This window comes from Primulina eburnea, chromosome 14, assembly GCF_022965805.1.
Source record: "Primulina eburnea isolate SZY01 chromosome 14, ASM2296580v1, whole genome shotgun sequence".
Classification (NCBI taxonomy): domain Eukaryota; kingdom Viridiplantae; phylum Streptophyta; class Magnoliopsida; order Lamiales; family Gesneriaceae; genus Primulina; species Primulina eburnea.
In genome coordinates, this window is record NC_133114.1 from 26,314,080 (window position 1) to 26,336,721 (window position 22,642).

A 22,642-nucleotide genomic window follows, 5' to 3' on the forward strand; every position below is an offset into this window, starting at 1 on the left:
ACTACACCAGAATAAATGAAAATGGTTGAGAAAAAAGAACATTTATATATAATTCTAATTAAATTTCACTTTCTGCAAGTGCAAATTAAACAAAGAAACTAGTATCATGCGGTGTATGCGAAGTGGTGATCTAATCGGCTCTAAGTACAATTGAGGCCGGACCAAATAGTAAGTTGTCCATTCAACAGATTTTCCCTGCAAGAATGGTAGAAATTAATTTCTTTCTTCCGTTAAACACAGAAAATTACCTTTTTCACATGAATACGTCCATTTGGAAAATGAAATTGAACTATCATCTTGGATACATAAATCTTCAAATCTACTCACAGACAAAAGATAAATTTATCAATCTGTTTGCACTGTCCCTATTTCCTCACTGATGAAATCCCAATCAATCTTATGATCTTCATCAATCTTTATTTGAGCTGTGACACAATGCAACACAGAAAGTATCTGATCAGACCTCGGATGAGACTTATCCTCGACTATAAACTTGTGGATTATGCCTCCTTCTTCAATGAAGCTATGTCCTGCTGCTTTTGTCACATTGTATCCCTTCATCAACCTCCTAAGTTTCGTAACTCCATCCCATTTCCCTCCTTTTACATATATATTGGAAAGAATCACATAGTTACCTGGATTCCAAGGCTCCAACTTAAAGAGCGACTCAGCAGCTTTCTCTGCAAACTCTACATTGCCATGGAAACTACAAGCCCCTAGCAAAGTTCCCCATACAACGGAATCGGGCTTCATGGGCATAGTTTTTATAAGCTTATAAGCCTCTTGCAGCAAACCGGCTCGACCTAGAAGATCAACCATGCACCCATAATGTTCTAGCTTTGGAAGGACAAAAAATATTTTCTCCATAGCATTGAAGAGCTCCCGGCCTTCAGCAACCATGCCACCATGAGTGCATGCAAGAATTGTCCCCACAAATGTGACATCATCCGGCTTCATGCCATTTCTCTACATCCCCATTCAGAATGTACAAAGATTAAATTGCATTGCATGAGTCAGTGCTTAATATATAGTTACGTGAGTAATGTACTCAGAAAGGCTTACCAGCAATTGGTTAAATAGCTTGAGAGCTTCATCACATCTTCCATGAACTGCTAAACCCATGATCATAGTATTCCAAGAACACAAATTTTTATTTCCTCCAATGTTTTCAAACAATTGCATTGCTTTCTCAATTGCACCACACCGCGCATACAGTTCAAGCACCGCGTTGCTGACAAACAGATTTTTTATATAACCATTGGCTCGAGCATAAGCTTCAATCCTTTGTCCAATCTCCAACGCACCGAGATTCGCGCGTGCTGGAAGAACACTAGCTATCGTCACTTCATTAGGCCTCACCCTTCCCTCTCTCTCCATTTCCATGTACATTTCCAAAGCCTCCCTAAACTTCCCATTTTGCGAGTATCCAGAAATCAATGCAGTCCAAGATATCACATTTCTTGATGGTGTAGCCAAGAATAAGCTGAAGGCTTCATCCAAACACCCACTTTTCGCGTACCCCGCAATTAAGGAATTCCAGGTGGGGATATCTTTATCGTTCATCCCATCAAACTGTTTTCTCGCCAGATGCAACAAGCCCATTTTAGCATACATGTCAACCAAAGCAGTTGAGGCATATACATCATAATCAAGCCCAAACTTGACAAAATGAGAGTGCAGCATCTGGCCCTGCAAAGGATATGAAAGGTTTGCGCATGCAGCAAAGAGATAAGTGAATGAGTGCGGATTGGGGTAAAAGCAATGGCGAAGGATTCCAGAATAGAGAAGGAAGCATTGGAAATGTAGGCCACGAGAATGATAGGCCTGGATGAGTTTATTGTAGAGGAAGAGTGATGGATTAGGCGTTTGGTCGAGCAGCTTGTGGGCATAGTCTATGTCTGGGATTTCCAAAAGCTTGGTGATCATGTATTAGTGAAGTCTGTGCCATTTCTCAGCGTATTGGCGTGTATCTGTTTCAGCTGGTTCATGCGAGAGTTGAGACCTGCTGGGATTCTTTGAAACCGAAAAAAATGAGTGAAAAATATGCAGGATTTTTGCTACAAAACAAAATCAATATACACCAATATACTTTCCGCGCTCAACAACTTTCGAATTTTTATATGATTCTTTGAATATTCGTGAATTAATAAGAGTTGGAATCAAAAGTTTATAAGCTCAAACGGAAGCATTTTTCCTAGTACATATGAACCGAGATGAAATCTTTTCCGACATCTTCTACTTAAAGAATGGATAAACTATGTCGTACAATTAATCTCAAAATTAATTAATTATTTATGATTGTTTCGTAATTGATGGCTTCTATCAACAACAATATTCTTGATGGAATATTAATTAATTGAATAATTTTTCTAAGCAACATCGATTTCTGCTATGGGAAATCTTTTATAAAAATACACATACACACACACACACACACAAGCCAAATAGAATACAAATCATCGGAATTCCGCCCTCCCCAATCTCCATTGTTACAAAAAAAATAATATTATTATCACATAATAACGTACGGCATGAGAGCGTTGGATTAATCCAACCAAATCCAAAACATTAGCATCTCAGATCACAGGTGGAGGCGTAGGGACATTATTATCTGCGGGGCGGTGGTGGGAGGAGGCATCGGTGGCGAAAGAGGGGTGTTTGGTGAGAATAAGCGGCCGGTCATTGGCCTCCTCATCGGCGTCGTCGGTGGATAGGTTGATGCAGGAGCAGCGTTCCAACGAAGTGAAGAAGGCCGTGGCGACACTGGACCCCACCCAGCTGGCCACGCGGTCCAGCTTGTCGCACTTGATGAAGCCGCCGCCGCAGCTGCTCTCATCGGAAGACATGTTTCTATCTTTCTTTCTTCCCTTGTTTCTGTGGATCGATTTTAGGACAGTGGTTGAGATATAAAATCAGGGACAGACTATTTTTCGAGAAGAACGTGCGGATGTTACGCTTCATAATACACAAAATTAGTTTTATTGGTTTACTTTTCGTAATACTTTTAGTATTAATTAATTTTATTAATGCGAGTTTATTAATAATTTTTATATATTTTTTTAATCTGAATTGGTAAGTATGTTTACGTTAATAATCTCATTCATTGGACTGTAACAAACCACTGTGGGACCTCTTCGAAAGCTAGAATGCCCTAAAAGATTCTCTCGCCACATGCTATAATTGCTTTCGCACCCTCATAAAAATATCTTCTAATAATTAAGGGTGTTCACGGTGTGGTTTTACGCTTTTTTAAAAAAAAATTCAAACCGAATTGCTATATGAAGTCGGTTAATATTTTGAAAAATTAATCGCGATTTTACATGAAAAATTAGTTTACGGTTTTGAGCGGTTTCAATCGGTTGCGATCGGATTACGGTCTTCTTAATGAAAAATATTAAAACAAATATTCTAATTTATTTGAAAACAACAACAATATATTGTCTTCAAATATAAAATATAATTCAAAGCATATAAAAATCAAAATAGATAAAACAATAATCAAGATTCAAAACTAACTTAAGAATTTAACAACACAATACATTCACAACAAAAATGACATTTACACTATTTTATCATTTTTTTACTTTCAAACTTCAAACAAAATATTGTAGCAAAAGAAGTAAATACTTTAATAAAAAAACTAATACGAAGAATAATTAAGAAAAAGATAAGTTTTATTTGTAAGAATAATAATTTTGAAGATAGTTGAGATATAATGAATGATAACTTTTTTGTTTAAATATGTTGTTTACAAATTATTATAATTATAGGCCCAATATTATGGCAAGGGGTTTAGGGGATGCGGTTTGGTGCGGTTTTGGCAAAAAAAATAACCGAACCGCGTACGCAATACGATTTATGATTAATATTTTTAATCGCGGTTTTTATAAAATATTATAAAAAAACGATGCTGTGCAATTCGGTTCGGGCGGTTTATAAAAAAATTTGATCACCCCTACTAATAATAATCAGACATAAAAAAAAATTTTGTAAATCGGATAGATTTGTGTAAGGATGTAAATGAATCAAATCGTTTGTGAATTATTTGAAGCTCGATTCGATAAATCTCGTTTAATGGGGCTCATTATGATAAATGAACAAAGCTCGAGTTTTACAATATTCGGCTCGTTTGCTTGATAAGTTCGTGAGTCATCTCTTAGATGAAAAATAATATTTTTGATATTTTATTTATTTTAGCACATTATTTATTAAATATATAGAAAAATCTATTAAAGTTATTTATTATAATAAATTTACAATTTTTAATAAATATATTATTTAATTTTTAGTGAATTTAACGAAAATTTAAATTTATAATTCATATTTATTAAGTTCGTTTAGACTCGATAAAATCTTGAATAAACTCGTGAGTCATGAATATTATCATTAAATAAAATTCGAGTTCGACTCGATTATAAACGAATCAAATTCAAACATTCAAGAATTCTACTCGATTACATCTCTAGACCTGTCTACTTTTAGAAACACATACTTCTATAGATTTTAATCAATTGTACATAAAATTAAGGAACTTAATAGGTTATTAAATACCAAACTGTACCCGTTAGGAAACACAAAGCGCATCTAGTGTAGTGGTATCATAGTACCCTCCCACGGTACTGACCGGGGTTCGATTCCCCGGATGCGCATTCTAATTTTGCCTTTAAATTTCTACAACTTTTGATGCCTATCCTTTTTCATTGCTTGGTTTTTTGATATGATAATAATGCTGCTTGATTTGATTTAACATGGTTCGAAAACTTTGAGCACAAATTATAAAGCATCAGAAATAATCATTATATTTATTCTGTTGGAAAAACAACAAGTAAGAAAGAAAACTTCGTCGTAAAGCTCTTTCAGCGATGGTCATCTTTCTTCGATTTTTTTGCACTCTTCCATGGTATAACGTGCTTCAAGCCCTCGTATATGGACGCCTGAAATTGATTGAGAGGATAAACAACATATTGGTTAGCTCACTGGAAGTCCATGCTCTACGACCACGGTCTCACGGGTCATATTTTATAAGACGGATCTCTTATTTGGGTTATACATGAAAAAATATTATTTTGTACTAAGAGTATCACTTGTAAATATCGGTATGATTGATCCGTTTCATAGATAAAGATTCGTGAGACCGTCTACGTTAAAAATGAAAAAAATTATATATCCAGAAAACTACCATCAACTTAATTTGATTCTAAAATATAATATTCAAAATGAGCTGAAATAAGGGTGAAAACTTGCCCACAGGGGAGTAGATTTCGCGTTTCTTCTCGTATTTGCCTCGATTTCCACCTTCTTAGTATCGTCGGAGGGTGAGCATCCGAAAGTATCCCTGTCGTTCTCCTTTTGACCAGTCACCTTCCATCTCAAGCTTCTACCGAATAGCCCAGTTGCCTTTTGCCTTGTAATACGTTTGTTGCCGATGAGTGCTGCATCATCCGCAGGACTGCTGCTGTAACTGTCTAAGGAATCTCTAAAATATCTGAAGGAAGAGAATTTGGGTCGTCCCACATTGTAAGGCCCGTCGAGGACTGCAGTGGGCGACGGCGTTTTGGAAGCTTTGCAGGGTGGAAGCTCCAAGCACTTCATGGGTTCGGGTAGAACTGCTGCGCAGGGTCGGGGCTTTCCTGGCTGCTCCTCCCATCTGAATGGAACCGAAGCTAAGGTCTGCAGCGGCGGGGTTTCCGCACCTGAAAATTAAGCATGGGATCGATCAGACAACAAATATTAATCGTATTTTCGTGAGATTTCTTTAACTACCCGAGTGTCGAGGACTAGGAGAGTGGCTGTGGCCGTTCATGGATGGCGCATATATGTTCAACAATGGAAGGTTAGGCGGAGTGAGAATCAGTATATTCGGCGCAGAGTGCTGGCGTTCGTCCCTTCCTTCCATGCTTCTGTTCTGTGCGAGTGCGAGTTCTTACTGGATGAGGTTTGGGGAAATCAGAACTTTGAAGTATGTTTCTTTGGAGACAATTTATATTCAACGTGTAAAATTAAATTAACCTTAAAAAATCATAACAAATTAAATTAACTTTAAAAAATCATTAACAATATAGTAATGAAATAAGAACTAATCCTGAGTTTGAGTACAAAATAAAATGCTTTTTCAGAAAGTATTAAATTTCAAAATATTGGAATAAAGAATACCAGCTTTCTAATATTCCTGAATCTGAAATCAAATATACCAGTTACTCATTTCAAATTAAAGGAGCAGAAAATAAAATCACGAAGGGGAGAGTAATACACCACATACGTGTTAACTTTATTAGGCTTCTTTTTTTTCACATTCTCATTTTCACATAGGACTCTTTTTCTGATTCTTGTGAAGAAATCTTCGATTTTAAAACAAAAGAATGGATGTACATTCAAAAATGGAATCTTCAGCTTGGACCCTTTTCATCCAAGAGAAGCTAGGCGGTCCTCGTGCTTGTTAAATTAAATAAAACAAACTGAGATCATTTGTACATTGTTTGATTCCCCCAAAATTTTGACAATTTATCAGCATGAACCATCAAACAGTCTCACTAAATAAACACATTCACTGGCTGCAATAAAGCAAAAAGTTCACACAACAATCCGAAGATTTTAGTAGGCTACTGAGATTTGGCCATTTTTCATATTCTCAAATCACTCTCAATCCCAACACAGTATCTAACAATTTCAGAAACTTAATATTTACAATTTCAGAGATTGATCTTTCATATCAAGTGTTTCCACAAATCTACTAGCTTTGCACTTCCATAACCCCTAATTCACTTCAAATTTATTTCTGTTACCTCTATAGAACAAGCTCAAAAAAACAGAGCACCAGACCTCTCCTCCACCTTACTGGGTAACCTGAACCAAGTGGAACCTTAAAGAAGAGAAGAATATACAAGAGAATATACACATTTCATGCTTCTGAGTCCAGTTCATTCTCTATGCTTCCGATCATGCCTTCGCCATGTCGAGATAACAAGGGAAACTTGCAATTTTTGCTCATCTTCTTTACTTCCTCACTGGAGTATATGCATATCTTTTTAGCAATTTTACGAAATTCCCTGCAAAAATCCATGAAAAGGAATAAAATAAAATGATGCTATATTTTATCTAACACAACCCATGTCAGATATGGAAACGTCCCAAACTGCTTACAGCCATGGATCATCACCCACGAGCATCATGTCCCCTTCGATGTCGGTGTACACAACTTCCCACCTGCTTCTATGACGAAGTTCTCCCTTAATCTCAAACATATTCTCCAGCGCAGTGAGAAGGTCATCATAGCATTCAAAAGCACTCAAATCAATGCCACGTCCAACGGGAATCCCTTGCATTTGAACCTTGCACAAGTAAAGGACTCATATCAAAGCGTTAAACATATCCTAGCAGAAGTTCATTAATTTTTTTTAGCAGAAGTTCATTTTTTTAAGTATAAAATTATTGTTTAGACCACCCCATAAGCTTGAGCATTTGAGAAGAGTGGTCTAAACGATGATGCCAGGATCAGGAATTGAAAGTTCAAAACCCCCATGCACAAAACCCTCAATATTTAGTTAACTTAGTCTAATGTGCCCTTAGTTATCTATTGCTAGGCCAAAGTGTACGTGTATGTCATTGATATCAATTCTGAGAACATATATACGCGAGGGAACCATGTTAAAAAGTATAAAACTATTACTAAGGCCACCTCATACGAGCTCCTGACTTAAGGAAAACATAACTTCAATGAGATTAAGATGAACCTACCTTAATTCGAGTTCTTGAAGATGAAGAATAACCCTGCTTGGCCCGACTATCACTCAGAGAAACCTCTGGCTCGACATGCTTTTTTTCTTTTGATAAATTCTTTTCAGCATTGTCCACCCCATCAGCTTCAAGTCTTTTATTGGGAATGCCTGTACAAGTTAAAGAGACTTCCTTTCCATGTGGGAGCATTTTCTTTGAATCGTTCCTTAAATCGATTCCAAATAATCTGCAAACTGATGCAGTTTCAGACTTCTTTATATCTTCAACTTGGCTGAGGCAATTACTGTCCCTCAATGAGATAGGGGTTTGATAACCGGGAAGGACAGATTGTACAGATAGATTTTCGATAGATTCTTGAAAAGGGTTTATAGAAACATTCGATGGTGACATTAATGGCCATGATACTCTAGCATCTTTCGGCTTTGGAGGCCAAAAAACTTGGCTATTGTTGATTTGGACATCATTAGAAGTTAAGGGGCTAAATGACTCGAGAGATTTTGTTGGTTTCGGATGTCGAAGAGGAGAAGCACCTGGGGTGATCATATTTTCTACATTAAACATCAGTTAACAAGTCATTACATGAAACACTCTCTATCAATGTAGAGCGAATATATATATATATATATATATATATATATATATATATATATAGAGAGAGAGAGAGAGAGAGAAAGAGCAACCATGTTGTGTGCCAGCAGTAAAAGGAAGATCGAGGGGTCGAGGTCTTTTGATCTTCATAGGTGATTGTGATACATTTACTGAAGCAGAAGGTACAAAAGGCTCAATCTCCCATGGTGAGACTCTCTCTGGCCGCAGTATGGCTGCTGGTTCATCCCATTGAATCTAATCGGAGCAGGAACCATTATTTAGACGTGAAAATATTGATTTTGATATGCTTAATGAGATAAAATCCAATACGATTATACACCTTTAGAGACCGCCAATTAGAGCCTGTCCATTCTGAAGACAAGTCTCCAACACCAACAATGGTGCCTGCAAACCTGAAAATGGGTAATACTTGTAATCAGCTACTGAATTATCTAAGCTTAATGATTGAAACACAAGCAAACCGAGAACCTTCTCTCAGGAGAATCTTCCCCTTCAAATCTCATCTTGAAACGCATCCCCAATGAAAATTTATGATGCATGGCCTCTAAGTATTTGTTCAACCCAATAATGAATTGGCATGTCCTGAACATCAATAAAAATGTTAGATATCAAAATATATAGTTTGAAAGCAGATTTAATATCAATAAGATTGTAATCTTTACTATATATTTGATATGATTTAGCATGATGGAAGCTTTAATATCATATTTATTTTAATATATTTTCCCATATATAATGAGTGATGATTGTAATCTAAAGTAAGATTAGATAGATCGATAAAGTTTAAGGATTCTAAAATTGTGTGTAGAAGTAGGCCTATATGACCAAACCACGTAAATCCCGCGATGCTATGTCCTACTCTGTTGACTATACTATAAAATTCAAAACTAAAGTAGAAGAGATTAAGTTTATCAACAATGAAAATCAACAGTTTTAAGAGAGTTTTGTACCTTGGCTTGTAGTACACCACAAATCTTGTCTGTGTTGTGATGGCATGTGATGCAGTAGCAAGAACTCCCAGATGCATGCTTTGGCTGGAGATGACAGAAGGTGGCATGGAACTCACTTGCCGAGCAAGACGGCGAACCCCGACTCGCAGTTGCCCATTTTCACTCCTGCAATGGATTTTTCTTATATCAAATTTATACTGCGAAAACAGAAAGGGGCATTCAAGCAGGGTAGAATCAGTAGCTACCTCAAAAAGACAAAAGAATCACCCGCAATTATTCGCTTAGAGGTAACAAATGTACTCCATCCAGTTGTAAGTAGGTGTCTTCTAGGTTGACCTAATGAGTCATTAAATCCCAGATTTGTAAAATACAATGAAAAGGGCAGATCCTCGAGCTACATAATATGATCATTACCTCTAAATATGTGCTTGAATTTCCACTCATATCCATGAAGATCTTTGGCAACCAGATCCTGGTTTGGGGTTGGTTGAGTCATATCCTTGAGAATAAATAACAGCATATAAAAGATCAGATAATATAGTAAAGCTTTCATTTTAATAAAATACTAAGAACATACAAATAAAAAAAACGAAAACAAGACAACGATGAAGTCAGGACAGTGATTTTTCCACTTCATGCTCAAAGCCCAATAATATTGATCCTTACACGATTGCCAAAAGAGATTTTTTAACATCTTCTCTTTGCTAAGTAATTATGCACATGACATGCTCTTTAACCAAGTAATATGTTTCTCTAAAGAAATTACTTACTAACTGCGGCAGACATTCATTGGCATGCTTTCGAAGGACGGAAAAACCACCATGAGTGCTCGTATCAGATGCAGTCAATATTTTACAAAAAGAATGAACAATCTGCTTTGGTGGATCAGGTAAGGATGGATCCAGAGTAGTCGGTTCAGTTTGCTAGTATTTAAAAATTGTCAAGAAAAAGGTCGTTGTTAATACATACATACTTAGTGTGCAACTATACAGACAAACAAAATAGGGCACAGCTCTAACACAAAGATAATGCCGAATACAACAAGATGATAGCTTACATCCGGTTCTGGGCATAAAGTGATTTGGGCATAAACTTCATCGGTCTCCGCTTCCGCCTATTAGTTAAGTATAACCCAAGGAAACACGATAAGAATATTCAAGAAATGACCAAAGAGGGAAAATAAGGGAACCACAATGAACAATATATGAACAATACCAGTAATTTAATGTTCAAAACCCGACAGAGAATCTTTGGAGGAAGATTGAACCTAGGTATTTGCAGATTCGATTCCTGATTTGTTGATGCTTCTAACTGCAAATTTATTAAATGGATAATTCCAAATGAATTTGAAAAAAGAATCGAACAATTTTCAAGCAGGGATCGTGGAAAGGTTACTTGTTCCATATGACCCTGAGGAAAGTAGTAAACTCTCTCTCCATTACAAGGAACATCCACTAGAGGTCCAGCACATGCCTTCCACAGCTCTGTATAGAGATCATCTCTTCCAATATCTACCCAAGATAAAAGGCAAAACATCATTTTTAGTCGTGTAACTACGAGATGGGACGCTACAGTTTGGCAATCAGTTTTAAACCTTCACAAGTAAATGTTTTGATTTGCTACCAAATTTCACGGTTGAGGACATTTCAGAAAGAACAAGGAAAACTGAACAGATACTGAAACCAGGAGTGGTGAAAGTTTTCAGTCCTTCCAATTAAATTTTAAGGTAACAAATAGAAATTTTGAACGGAAGCCCGCATATTCCAGTAAGCAAGCAGAAGCAGGCTGCAAAACTTATACACGGATAATCATACGACTAACTAGATCAACCACCGTTTAATTGCAACAAAAAGCCCCAGCAGGTCGAGATGGCTAATGAAAGTGCGCGAAATTTCAACTATGTTGCAGGAGCAAGAAAAAATAGAATCTCCAAAGCATCTTCTACTGGTCAAAGCAAATAACACAAAATTATCATAAATCAAGAAAGAGAAACCATTTTTATCACCTGTTCCATGAGAACCTGCTCCTCTCAACCCATCAGCATGCGCCATTCAAATCTACCAAAGCTCCCAGATTAGAATAATATGCTAAATAAAAAGCCAACCAAAAAAGGAAAAAAAAAACACTTGACACTTCAAGTAATATATAATTAGCGATAAAATCCAAGAAACCCAGAAACAAAATGAAAGCTCGAGTCTTGAGGAAGAAATAAAGTAGGAAGAAAATTCCTCTCACGCACTTCAACCAACCCCATTGGAATTCAACACCTCTAATCCAAAAACAAGAAAAGCCCACCAGTTATTATCCACTGTCATTCACAAGCAAAAAAAAAAAAGACAAGGAGCAAATAGGTATGTATATACGTATGTATAGGTTTGCGTAACAGCTTCTCGAGGGTGTATGACAAATGGTGTGTGAAAGGGATGAAAGAAAGGGCTAAAGCTTCTTGTTTTCTCTCACTTTTCAGTTACAAAACTACTATTCGCTTTAGACTCTTCAGTGACCAAAACCAGTCATTTCTTTTTCCCTCGGCATTTTCACGGAAAATTCCTTTTCTTTCTGTTTTTGTCGCTCTCTCACGCAACACTACCTGAATCCAACCTTTACCAAATCCCAAAACCACTCACTCCTCCCACCAATACATACATAAATTTGGTAAAACTTACAAGAACTTGCCACGCTTTCTCTATCCTAGTTCCTTGCTAAATATTATATTGTTATCGTTTTTATACCTTGTTTGCTCCATCATGTTTTCTTGCCACGGTTCACAATATAATATAACGATTTAAATTTTTAGCCTCTTCATTTAATATTACATATCCATATATGAACAGGGCAAAAATTTATGTGAGACGGTCTCACGGGTCGTATTTATGACACAGATCTCTTATTTGGATCACCCATGAAAAAATATTACTTTTTATGCTAAAAGTATTACTTTTTATTGTGAATATGGGTAGGGTTGACCCGTCTCACATATTGTGATCAGTGAAGCGGTCTCACATAAGACTCACTCTATAACAAATAGAACCGAAAAATTGAACAAAATTTTATATATATATATATAAATTAAGAGAAAAACCGAGCCAGTCGGGCATATTAATTTTGATTCTAAATTTTTTTTATTAATATGTATGAAAAAACAAACAAATCTATATATTTAATATAGAGAGAGTAAAATACAGAATATCGACAACTAAATTATTTTGAAGTCAAAAATATTATTTTTTATTGTAAATATGAACAAAATTGACATCTCTTACTAATAAAGATATGTGTCGTCTCACAGAAGACTTATTTGATATGTCTGTGTTGTAAACTTGACCTCTTTTTCCATTTCTTTTTTCTCTGATTTCATCTACCCTTTTGTCGTGTTTTTTTGTGGTTGAGATGTTAAATTTCCATCTGTATTGAAAGTTTTAGTGCTTGGAAATTTGGCCTTTTCCACAAAAAAGGAGTGGGTTTGACTTATAAGAACGGTGGTACGAGTGACTTTCAAACTTGGGATTTAGTTCAACCAACTCACTCTTAAGTTATGTGTATTTAAATATTCACATTTATTCTTTTTCATAAATCTTATATACGAGTAGCAATGGAGCTAACATTTAACCAATATTATAATTTTAAAAAAAAAAAGTTTCAAAGATGACAATAAATGTAAGGCAAAAATTTGTGTGAGACGGTCTCACGGGTCATATTTGTGAGACGGATCTCTTATTTGGGTCATCCATGAAAAAGTATTACTTTTTATTGTGAATATGAGCAGGGTTGACCTGTCTCACATAAAACCTACTCTAAATGTAACTATTTGATAAAATTACGGATTTTTTAAATTGAATATTATTATTTGAATTGTTTGACTTTTGTGACCACGTATATATAACTTTTCAATATATAATATATACAGTTAATGGAATAGTAAAAAATGATGAATGAGTGCCAATTTTTTTTTATCAAACATTATTAAAAATAATAATATGAAGCAATCGTTCATTTTTTTTTTTTTCTGATATTTTGAAAAATCAAACAGATACTGACCCGGTTTTGTGACACTAATTAGTTTTTACGAAAATATCATATTTACGATTTAAATAAGTAATGTTTTCATATAAATTAATTTCTAATTACAATATTTAATTTATTTAAAAAAAATTCGTATATTATCTCTACAAATCATATATTTAATATAATTATGGTAACTAAAGTGATTTTTTATGCACTCAAAAATAAAATATAATTAAATGAAAAAAACAAAAAAAAAAATATTTACAGGAATTGTACCAACATACTTACTTTATAATATTAAAATCATCAAATCAAAAACTTCAAAATGTAGGTGTTTGAAATCAATGGGACCCAGGTGAGACACGTGTTTGTCGTGTGTGGCTACCCAACTACTGCCACGTGGTTTCAATCGACGTGTCACCAATTGTTTGGGCCTGGTCAAAATTTTTGTGCCTCGCTTATTGGCCACGACTATTCAACGCTCATCCACCAATTCTTTACAATTATGTTCTCCACTTTTTGTCGCCAGTTTTTTCATGACATGAAAACTCATTGTCGTTATTTTTTAATGTGTAACTTCGGAACTAAAACAAAAATCACGTTAATCAAGTAAACTGTATTAAATAAGTTTTATGAGACAGAATCACTTTACAATGTGTTAGTATGGAAATCTAACTCGTGATTATTAGTTAAGAGATATCTAGTACTCCATCGATTCAGAAACTTCGAAAAAATTAATCTTCCACCTAATTTTCATGTATGATTAATTTCCACTTGTATTATTAAATACTGATCAGGACCATTATTTGATATTCACAAGGTTTGGTTAAATTTGGAATGGAAATTAAGACAATTTGAGCTGGGTAAGGTAAGATAATAATAATGTTGCTAATTCCTTAAAAGTTTACGTTTTATTTTATTTAAATTTATGGAGTTTATATGGTGATGGGAATTGGTTGTGACGACGAAGTAAAAGACAAAATGGTGACGAGAAAGTACGAAAATTGTCATATTTTAAATCCCACAATGTTCACAATTTAAATATAAAATGTCAATTTTCTATATATTTTTTCATATTTATTTGCTAATATTTCGATTTTTAGAAAAAAAATAAATCATTACAATCCGTGTATAGAGATAAATATAAAAATTCATATTGTATAACAATTAACAACAATTTTGAATAAGAATTATAACTTGTAAACATTTTTGTAGGCAAATAAACAATTATCCATTTAATAATAATGAAATCTGCGTTTTTGCTACTTTAATTTTTAAAAAATTTGAATTTATGAGATTATTTTTGGGATTTAGGTGGGAGTTTTTATTTAAAAAAATTAAAAAGTTGAAATTCGAAATTTTTTTTATATATGGTCACACAAAACCTATGTCAAGCGTCGTGCTGCTAGGCGAAGCAGGAGACGCGAAAGCGAAAGCCTATGGGGTCGCTTCTGTAACTGGATAACCAGCACTGAAAACCGTCTTTACATTGGATGGTTTGGTGTTTTGATGATCCCTACCTTATTGACCGCAACTTCTGTATTTATTATTGCCTTCATTGCTGCTCCTCCAGTAGATATTGATGGTATTCGTGAACCTGTTTCTGGATCTCTACTTTATGGAAACAATATTATTTCAGGTGCCATTATTCCTACTTCTGCAGCTATCGGTTTGCACTTTTACCCAATCTGGGAAGCAGCATCCGTTGATGAATGGTTATACAACGGTGGTCCTTATGAACTAATCGTTCTACACTTCTTACTTGGTGTAGCTTGTTACTATTTTCAAAAATACTTCTCTTTTTAATTATTACAGGTCCCAATTGATTCAACAATTGGATTATTGGAGTTATCGGGTTATCTATTTGTGTCGTACACAAAAGTATGGAAGGAATAAATAATTTTAGCATGCAAAAAGTATAAAACAACCCGGAATATATATACTAGAATTGGTTAGAAATAGAACACATACGACCGTGTGTTTTTCGCTTTTATCAAGTAATGTAGTCGATAGCAACACTGTAAGAAAATATTTTAAACCGTACAACAACGTAAACAATTTTAAATATTTTATATATATATTTATATATATATATATATATATATATATATTGTTGGGTTAAGCGTGCATGAGTAAGAGTAGTACTGATATGGGTGACCTCCTGGGAAGTTCTCATGCGTCAAACTGCTGATATTACACCGCTTGATCTGGTTAAATAAGTTGGTCGTAAAAGAATGACACCATATATTAACGGATAATAATGTCTTTGCTAGGGACATGGTCGACGGTAGGGAAAGGATAAGACTGATCTATAAGGGATATGAGACAACATCAGCAGATAGATACGCACCTACTCGGATTCATGAACCTAACAGCTCGACCTATTAGCACCCAAATAGCTGCACTCTGCGCTGCAACAAATATAAAGAAATAAAGTTGTGTATTGGCTAACAGTTATAGCTTTTGGCCTAATTTTAAGTGCTTGATCCTAATATTCAACCGACCAAAGGCCTATTAAATCAAAGAACGCAAACATTCTAAAAACAGCTTCAACTATAAATTTAAATAAATTAGAGACAGTCTTATATTATTTTCATGTTGAGTGAGTCTCATGTGAGACCGTCTCACAGATCTTAATTTGTGAGACGGGTTAAACCTACTCATATTTACAATAAAAAGTAACACTTTTAGCATAAAAAATAATATTTTTTCATGGATGACCCAAATAAAAGATCTGTCTCACAAATACTACCCGTGAGACCGTCTCACACAAGTTTTTGTCTTTCATGTTTCAAACTACAACCGAAAAACAAAACTTCTTTTTTTTGAAAATGAAAATTTTAGTCTTATAATTTAGTCTATTTTGAGTTTAGTATTGTAGCTTGTCGAAGTTTGATTGTTATCCAATAACTTGATTTTTTTGTCATTTTTTTTGCCTAAAACCACCGGATATTGCATTTCGGATACTTATACTCTCATATGTGGATAATGTGGCAAGAATAAAACTTTATACTACACACACTAAATATTCATAATAAAAAAAATGTGAAACGCCAAATTTTTTCATTTTGTTTAGAAATATTGTGATCGTTTCGCTTTATTTTAGTCTTTTTTTATTAAATTAATTTTAATTTGAATAATATATGTTTAATTATCGCTACTACGTTGCGTGGGAGAAAAGCAATGTTATATAAATCATATTCGATAGATTTTATAGTTTGAGGCACTAAAAATGACCAAACAAAAACAAATTCAAGTTAACTGATAAAAAATTCAACTTTGATAAGTTATATTACTAAAATCCAAAATATGTCAACTTAAATGATTAAAATTACTATTTTCCCTGTTTTTTTTTTGTTATTTTCCCTTTTATTTCGGGAGATATGTTTTACACAAGTTTTTAACTCGAGATCACATCTCATATTACACATAGGCGGCAAAATTTCAAGTACATTCAAACATTTTGCACTAAAAATGATCAGAACTAGGTTCGAAAATTATCTTCGTAAAGATCAACATTTTTCATGTGTACCACCAACAGTTGTCGAACCAAAGCCAGTCTGGAAGAGGAAATTAAAGATCTTTAATTTTCTCAAAATAAAATGATTGCCCAAATAATAAACTATATAATATGAAAGGATAGGACAACTAATATTTGAAAAACCGAACTTTAGATTGATGCCTTAATTCGATTAAAGAATAGATATGATTCCAACTTTCCATGTTGCTAACATTAAGCTATCACATTGACCTCTTGTAAAGGAAATTATAGTGGAACAATTAATATATGTCAGTGTCTCGTACGCATTGTGTGATTGTATAATATTTTATTTTATAAAAAAGTTTTTTGGATTGTAATCACTTTTTTGTAATTAGTTTGATTCATATTATAAAATATGGACATGATTATAAATGCAAAAATTAATAAAGGTGTTATAATAATGAGTAGGTATCTTGTGATCAAGTCTACCATATTTATATCTATGAGACGTGTCTACGCGATCCATACATATTGTGAAAAATATTAATTTTGTTATAAAAATGATATTTTTTAATGAGTTAGGTCGAGTCGGAGATTCGTCTAACAAAATTGATATGCGAGACAGTCTTACAAAATTTTTTATGTATGACAATTTGGGAATTCGTCATGCCATCGGACCGACGGAATCACGATGAGGCCCTAAATTATTAATCATATTTTCCAATCATAGATAAATTTAATCCAATGAAATTCCAATAATAAGTCTCAATTGTTTCTAAGGCAAAAACTTGTGTGAGATGGTCTTACGGGTAGTATTTTGTGAGACGAATATCTTATTTGGGTAATCCATGAAAAAATATTACTTTTTATGATAATAATATTACTTTTTATTGTGATTATCGGTAGGGTTAACTCGTTTCAGAGATAAAGATTCGTGATACCGTCTCACAAGAGCCCTACTCTTATTTCTAGTTATCTCTAGTTAAACATCATTTGATAAAAGAGATACACACAGAGCAGCTAATGTAGAGCAAAGAATCGATCAGATGTCCCACAAAACAAAGGGTAATAACTATTTTGAAAATTCCAACCGAAATCATAATATAATTAGTAAGTCTTTTGTGATATGGTCTCACAGTGAGACATGTCAACTATACTTATATTTAAAACAATACATAATATTTTTGGAACAAAAAGTAAAAAAAAAATTTGAGTGATTCAAATAGGAGATCTGTCTCATATAATTACTCGTGAGACCGTATAACAAATTTTTTGTGTAAATTAATTAATTTGAGGCAATCTTATCGGAAATCTTTAATAGTCTTTATTTGATTGTTGGCTCCATTAAAATGTATAGTTAATCAATTTGTCAAAAATTCAAGATAATGATAGAATGTCTCCTTTGGACCCATTACATGGAATATCGTTTTGAATTCCAATTCCCCAATACCAATTTTTTAAATTGGTATCATTTTGATCTCATTGGAATCTTCTCATTCCATTTTTATTTTTATATAATTTTAAAATCATTTCTCATTCCATTTTCCATCTCTTTTCCACTTGTCTTGGCCCATCGAATAAGTTCGTGCACGCACGAGCGGTTTAATTCTATGCCAACATAATTATCTTCGGACCGCACTTCTTAAATTAATAGAGTGGGTCTCATGTGAGACCTTTTTACGGATCTTAATCTGTGAGACGGGTCAACATTACCGATATTCACAATAAAAAAGTAATATTCTTCGCATAAAAAATAATATTTTTCATGGATGACCTAAATAAGAGATCCGTCTCACAAATACGACCCGTGAGACCATCTCACACAAGTTTTTGTCAAATTTAAATAAATGAACACTCAAGTGTATAATTTAAATAATTGCAACAAAATTCTCTACTAAATTAAATGTTAAATTGTTAATCACGCTGACTACTTATAACTCACATGCCATCAAAGTCTCGAGTTTGAGACGATGTATCTTATTCGAAATCTAATTATATAATAATTAGGGATACGTGTATGTATATAGAGCTTAAGTTATGTTAATTAATTTTAACTTTGCTAGTGGGATTCCTTGTTCCAAGGCCTTTATATACATAGATATAAGCTAGATTCTTTTGATAGGGTTGGGGTTCCCTTTGTCCGTACAACTTGACCATCTTTTGACCTCTAACCAGGCTTCCCTAGCCGTTGGATCTGCTCGATAAATAGATCCCAATTGAAATTCCAAGATTTTTTGGAGTCACGTTTTCATTCCTTTGGAAATATCAGTGATTTTTGTTAAAAAAGATATTGTAACTTTAAATTTACTTAGATTTTTCTACACTCTTGCAATAAATAAATAATTTGCATATATAATTATATGTGTATATGTATCTATATAAAAAATCACGTGACGGGTCAATTTTGTGATAGAGTTGAGTTATCTTATGAAAAAAGATCCGTGAGACGTCTCACAAAATACCTACTAACGTATGTATGTATGTGTTGTGTAATAGAGTATGGAGGAACTGTTAAAAACTATACGCATGCATGTGATTAGCATGATGTTAGCTCGGGATTATTAACAACATTTAGTGGAAAAAGAGGTGATTAATTTAAACATTATGATCACTTTAACTTGCAAGCTGTCTTAATGATTTAATGTAATAGAAAAGTGAAAAGAGATGGGTACTAATTATGATTAGTAAACGACAATTAAGTTTATATAAAAGCAGGGAACCACTTGCTTTGCTTTAGTTTAAACATTAGTTTCGATGGTCAAGATGGAACCCTTTTTTCTCATCATATATTAATTATTAGTGGTAATTATAACTAAATCAGTGTATTTAATATATTCGACACTTACCTCTATTATTAAGTATAAAAAAAATGTCTAACACAATGAAAAAATCCTTATTTGAAATTATGTAATTTTAAATGCATTGATTTATTTGAATTAATTAAACTTAGATGACTTTCAAATCTATCATATCCTTTTATCAGTATAATTAATTATTAAAACCTGTGATATATTTTAAATTCACGGAAAATAGTATCATATTTTAATTCATTTCGAACGAATTTTCATAAAATAAACCCTACAGCCCCAACACAACCACACAAAGCATATGACAGTATTATTTTTTATTTTAAATATGGACATGATTGACTCGTCATCTCACTAATAAATGACTAAATGAGTATGTCTCTTGTGAGACGGATCAATCCTACCGATATTCACAATAAAAAGTAATACTCTTAGCATAAAAAATAATATTTCTCATGGATGACTCAAATAAGAGATCTGTCTCGCAAAATAAGACCCGTGATGCCGTCTCACACAAGTTTTTGTCATAATAAATATTTGTGATATCATCTTACAAAAGATCTGTTATTTGAAATGATCGTATCAAGATGAATTTGAAATCCACTATGATGTTGATAAATAATAGTTGAAGATTTATAATTCATTGTCAAATGTATTTATTAAATAAATCATTGAATATGTTTTTATGAATTCCAAATTTAAAACCAACAATGGTAAACATAATCTTAGTGAATATGTCCACACAATGACTAAATTTGATATATAAAAAAAAATTACAAATATAAAATATAAACTGGAAAAATATAATTATAAAAGATGAAACATGTCTATACAATTAATCAAATTTAAACTCCTAGACAAACAAACTTTCTTATGTGTTGGTTAAGCCTTTTTTTGAAAATTTCATAAATGCCCACCGTATTTTTGTGAGGAAAATATATTACAAATTTCATTAAACATTTTCTCACTTCTTATCAATTCTTCATCCAAATTAAATTATATATATATATATATTTTTCAAATTTTCACCCAAATAAAATAATCATTATCTCAAATATCTACGATTCAAATTTATAGTTAATTTTTGCATATACAATACAATATGTGTGTTTCAATGTATCTAGTATATATAGCTATACAAATGTGGAGAGAGGCTGAGCCTTACTGGGCTTCAAATCTCAACAGTATACCGATCAATTCGAGGAAAGATTTTATGAACTGTAGGCCTCAAATTACTTTCTTGGGCTTTCACCCAACTTAGAAAAAAATATATATACACATATTTTGTGTGTGTGAGTGTGACAAATAGATCATATTTTCACCAATCTGTTTACGCTTTCATTCTCTCAATTCCCATCATCAAATGTGGTCGATAATCTCATCAGTAGGATGCTAGTTTCCCGATCCCTTTCCCGATATTGAGCGGGACGAGAAAAATCTTGAAAACTCGGGTCGAAAAAATGCGGGTCAAGATTTTCGAGACGAGAGTGGGTCGGGATTTTGAGGAGTATTATTTACACTCAAAAAATGTTAATAACACTCCACCTTATCTAATTTGAGGGATCCTTAAGTCTTAATAATTATTAACGTGTAATTCGATTAGAGTTAATTAATTATAGTAAAAACAAATTTAAAATTTCATCTAACAAGAGTTCAAAATCATTTATTTGATGTAATTCTCGAGTCTCGACACAAAAAAAGAGTTTAATGTGATATCTTGTTTACAACCATCAAATAATAAACATGTGCACATAGCTTATTCAAAATAAACATATACACAACCACTTCATATTTCTTGAACATGCTCCGATATAAATATAAAATATATATTGGGATGAACGACACCAAGTAAATCTCAAGTGCAGCTTCCTCCAGAAGTATCATATCTAGTTTTCTGATGACGTGTGATACCTACCATTATCCATACACAAAGACAATAATAGCCTCATTCGAAGATGAGTTTCGTACGGAACAACCATAATAAATACAATATGTATCTATAAAATGATTTATGATATGTAACACATCCATTCCGTAGAGATATTAGGTCAATTTTCATCCACCGAGCATATATCGAAATCAATCCATTCGCTATTAAATCATCAAACTCAAGAAGACACACAAGCATTAGTAAAGAACAAAGAAGTGTCCATATGTTAGCGCCCAAAGACGCAACTTTTTATGGGGCAATAGTGGGTTATTGCCCACTAGAAAATTGCCCTATCCCACTTTAATAAATATATATAAGTTAATAAATCTTGTACAAATATAAGGCTTAAAAGTCTGTAAAAATTAGCATAAAAATTCAAATTTTAGAATTAGGTCTTCATTTAACCATTTCCACATGAATGAATTCAAATCAAACTCTTCCAATATGCAAAATGGGAACTAAAGCATTGGGAGAAGCACGATTGTACTAGCCATCGACATATTTCCATTTTTAACAGGTGTTTGACTCTTTGGCACGAGCTTGCACTGCTCGTTGGAGTGGACATTTTTACTTTAAGTTCAGAGATAGATTGATTTGTTGGTTCAATATGTACAGTTCTTGGAGATCTAATCGATGGACGTTCAAATGGTAATATTCATGGAGAGGCTAAAGGTTTGTACTTAGATATAAAATCGTTTGAATTGATGTTCATCTTCTTTTTGATGCATGAAGTTTTGGGGTTATGAGATATATTGTGTCAAGCATTACCAAAAGGAAAATATAGACATTTTGAATGCCATGAATTCAGTTTCTACTACGTTGGTTCTTCAAAAGATGCGAGATGATAGATAAGAGAGTTTTTTTTTAGAGTTTTGTCGAGTTTTGTGAAAGTAATGATGTTGATGTCTTAGGTTAGATGACTGTTATCTACAAGGCACAAATTAAACGTCTTTGTGAGCAAAGTAATAATACAATTGTGTGTGATTATTATCATTTTGATATATTCAATCAAGTAATAGATTTTCAGTTGATGGAGTTGAACGATAGATTTTCGGATGATACAATTGAACTCCTTACTTTAGGATTTGGATCCTATGCTGTGACGGAAAACATATCACTTGGTGCT

At 33.4% G+C, this 22,642-nt stretch overlaps 3 protein-coding genes and 1 non-coding gene across 12 annotated transcripts; 1 reads left to right on the forward strand and 3 right to left on the reverse strand.

Moving 5' to 3' along the window:
- Window positions 1-233: 233 nt before the first annotated feature.
- On the reverse strand, window positions 234-2,959 carry LOC140812921 (pentatricopeptide repeat-containing protein At5g08510-like). The gene is given in 3 exon segments (XM_073171308.1): window positions 234-966; window positions 1,063-1,928; window positions 1,931-2,959. Coding segments are annotated over 3 exon segments (1,545 nt in total). The 5' UTR covers window positions 1,989-2,959; the 3' UTR covers window positions 234-345.
- A 1,619-nt stretch (window positions 2,960-4,578) lies between these two features.
- TRNAG-CCC (transfer RNA glycine (anticodon CCC)) lies at window positions 4,579-4,649 on the forward strand. The gene has a single exon. It is a non-coding gene; the product is annotated as a tRNA-Gly (tRNA).
- Window positions 4,650-4,762: 113 nt separating this feature from the next.
- LOC140812772 (uncharacterized protein At4g00950-like) lies at window positions 4,763-5,961 on the reverse strand. Its single transcript, XM_073171129.1, has 3 exons — window positions 5,764-5,961; window positions 5,245-5,693; window positions 4,763-4,934 (listed from the first exon to the last, which is right to left on the reverse strand). Exons 1-3 carry the CDS (start codon window positions 5,894-5,896, stop codon window positions 4,857-4,859), a joined length of 660 nt encoding a protein of 219 aa, XP_073027230.1. The 5' UTR covers window positions 5,897-5,961; the 3' UTR covers window positions 4,763-4,856.
- Window positions 5,962-6,512: 551 nt separating this feature from the next.
- On the reverse strand, window positions 6,513-12,023 carry LOC140811478 (auxin response factor 18-like). Of its 9 annotated transcripts, none has more exons than XM_073169381.1 (15): window positions 11,960-12,023; window positions 11,299-11,350; window positions 10,689-10,804; window positions 10,509-10,604; window positions 10,351-10,407; window positions 10,064-10,216; window positions 9,708-9,792; window positions 9,539-9,629; window positions 9,294-9,458; window positions 8,812-8,925; window positions 8,663-8,735; window positions 8,415-8,577; window positions 7,735-8,282; window positions 7,141-7,328; window positions 6,513-7,046 (listed from the first exon to the last, which is right to left on the reverse strand). In XM_073169381.1, the coding sequence occupies exons 2-15, from the start codon at window positions 11,342-11,344 to the stop codon at window positions 6,899-6,901; spliced, it is 2,043 nt and encodes a 680-aa protein (XP_073025482.1). In that variant the 5' UTR covers window positions 11,345-11,350; window positions 11,960-12,023; the 3' UTR covers window positions 6,513-6,898. The 9 variants fall into 9 exon arrangements, with proteins under 9 accessions (XP_073025482.1, XP_073025483.1, XP_073025481.1 ...); XM_073169382.1 differs by lacking the exon at window positions 11,960-12,023 and adding an exon at window positions 11,754-11,941; XM_073169380.1 differs by lacking the exon at window positions 11,960-12,023 and adding an exon at window positions 11,657-11,941.
- Window positions 12,024-22,642: the final 10,619 nt, after the last annotated feature.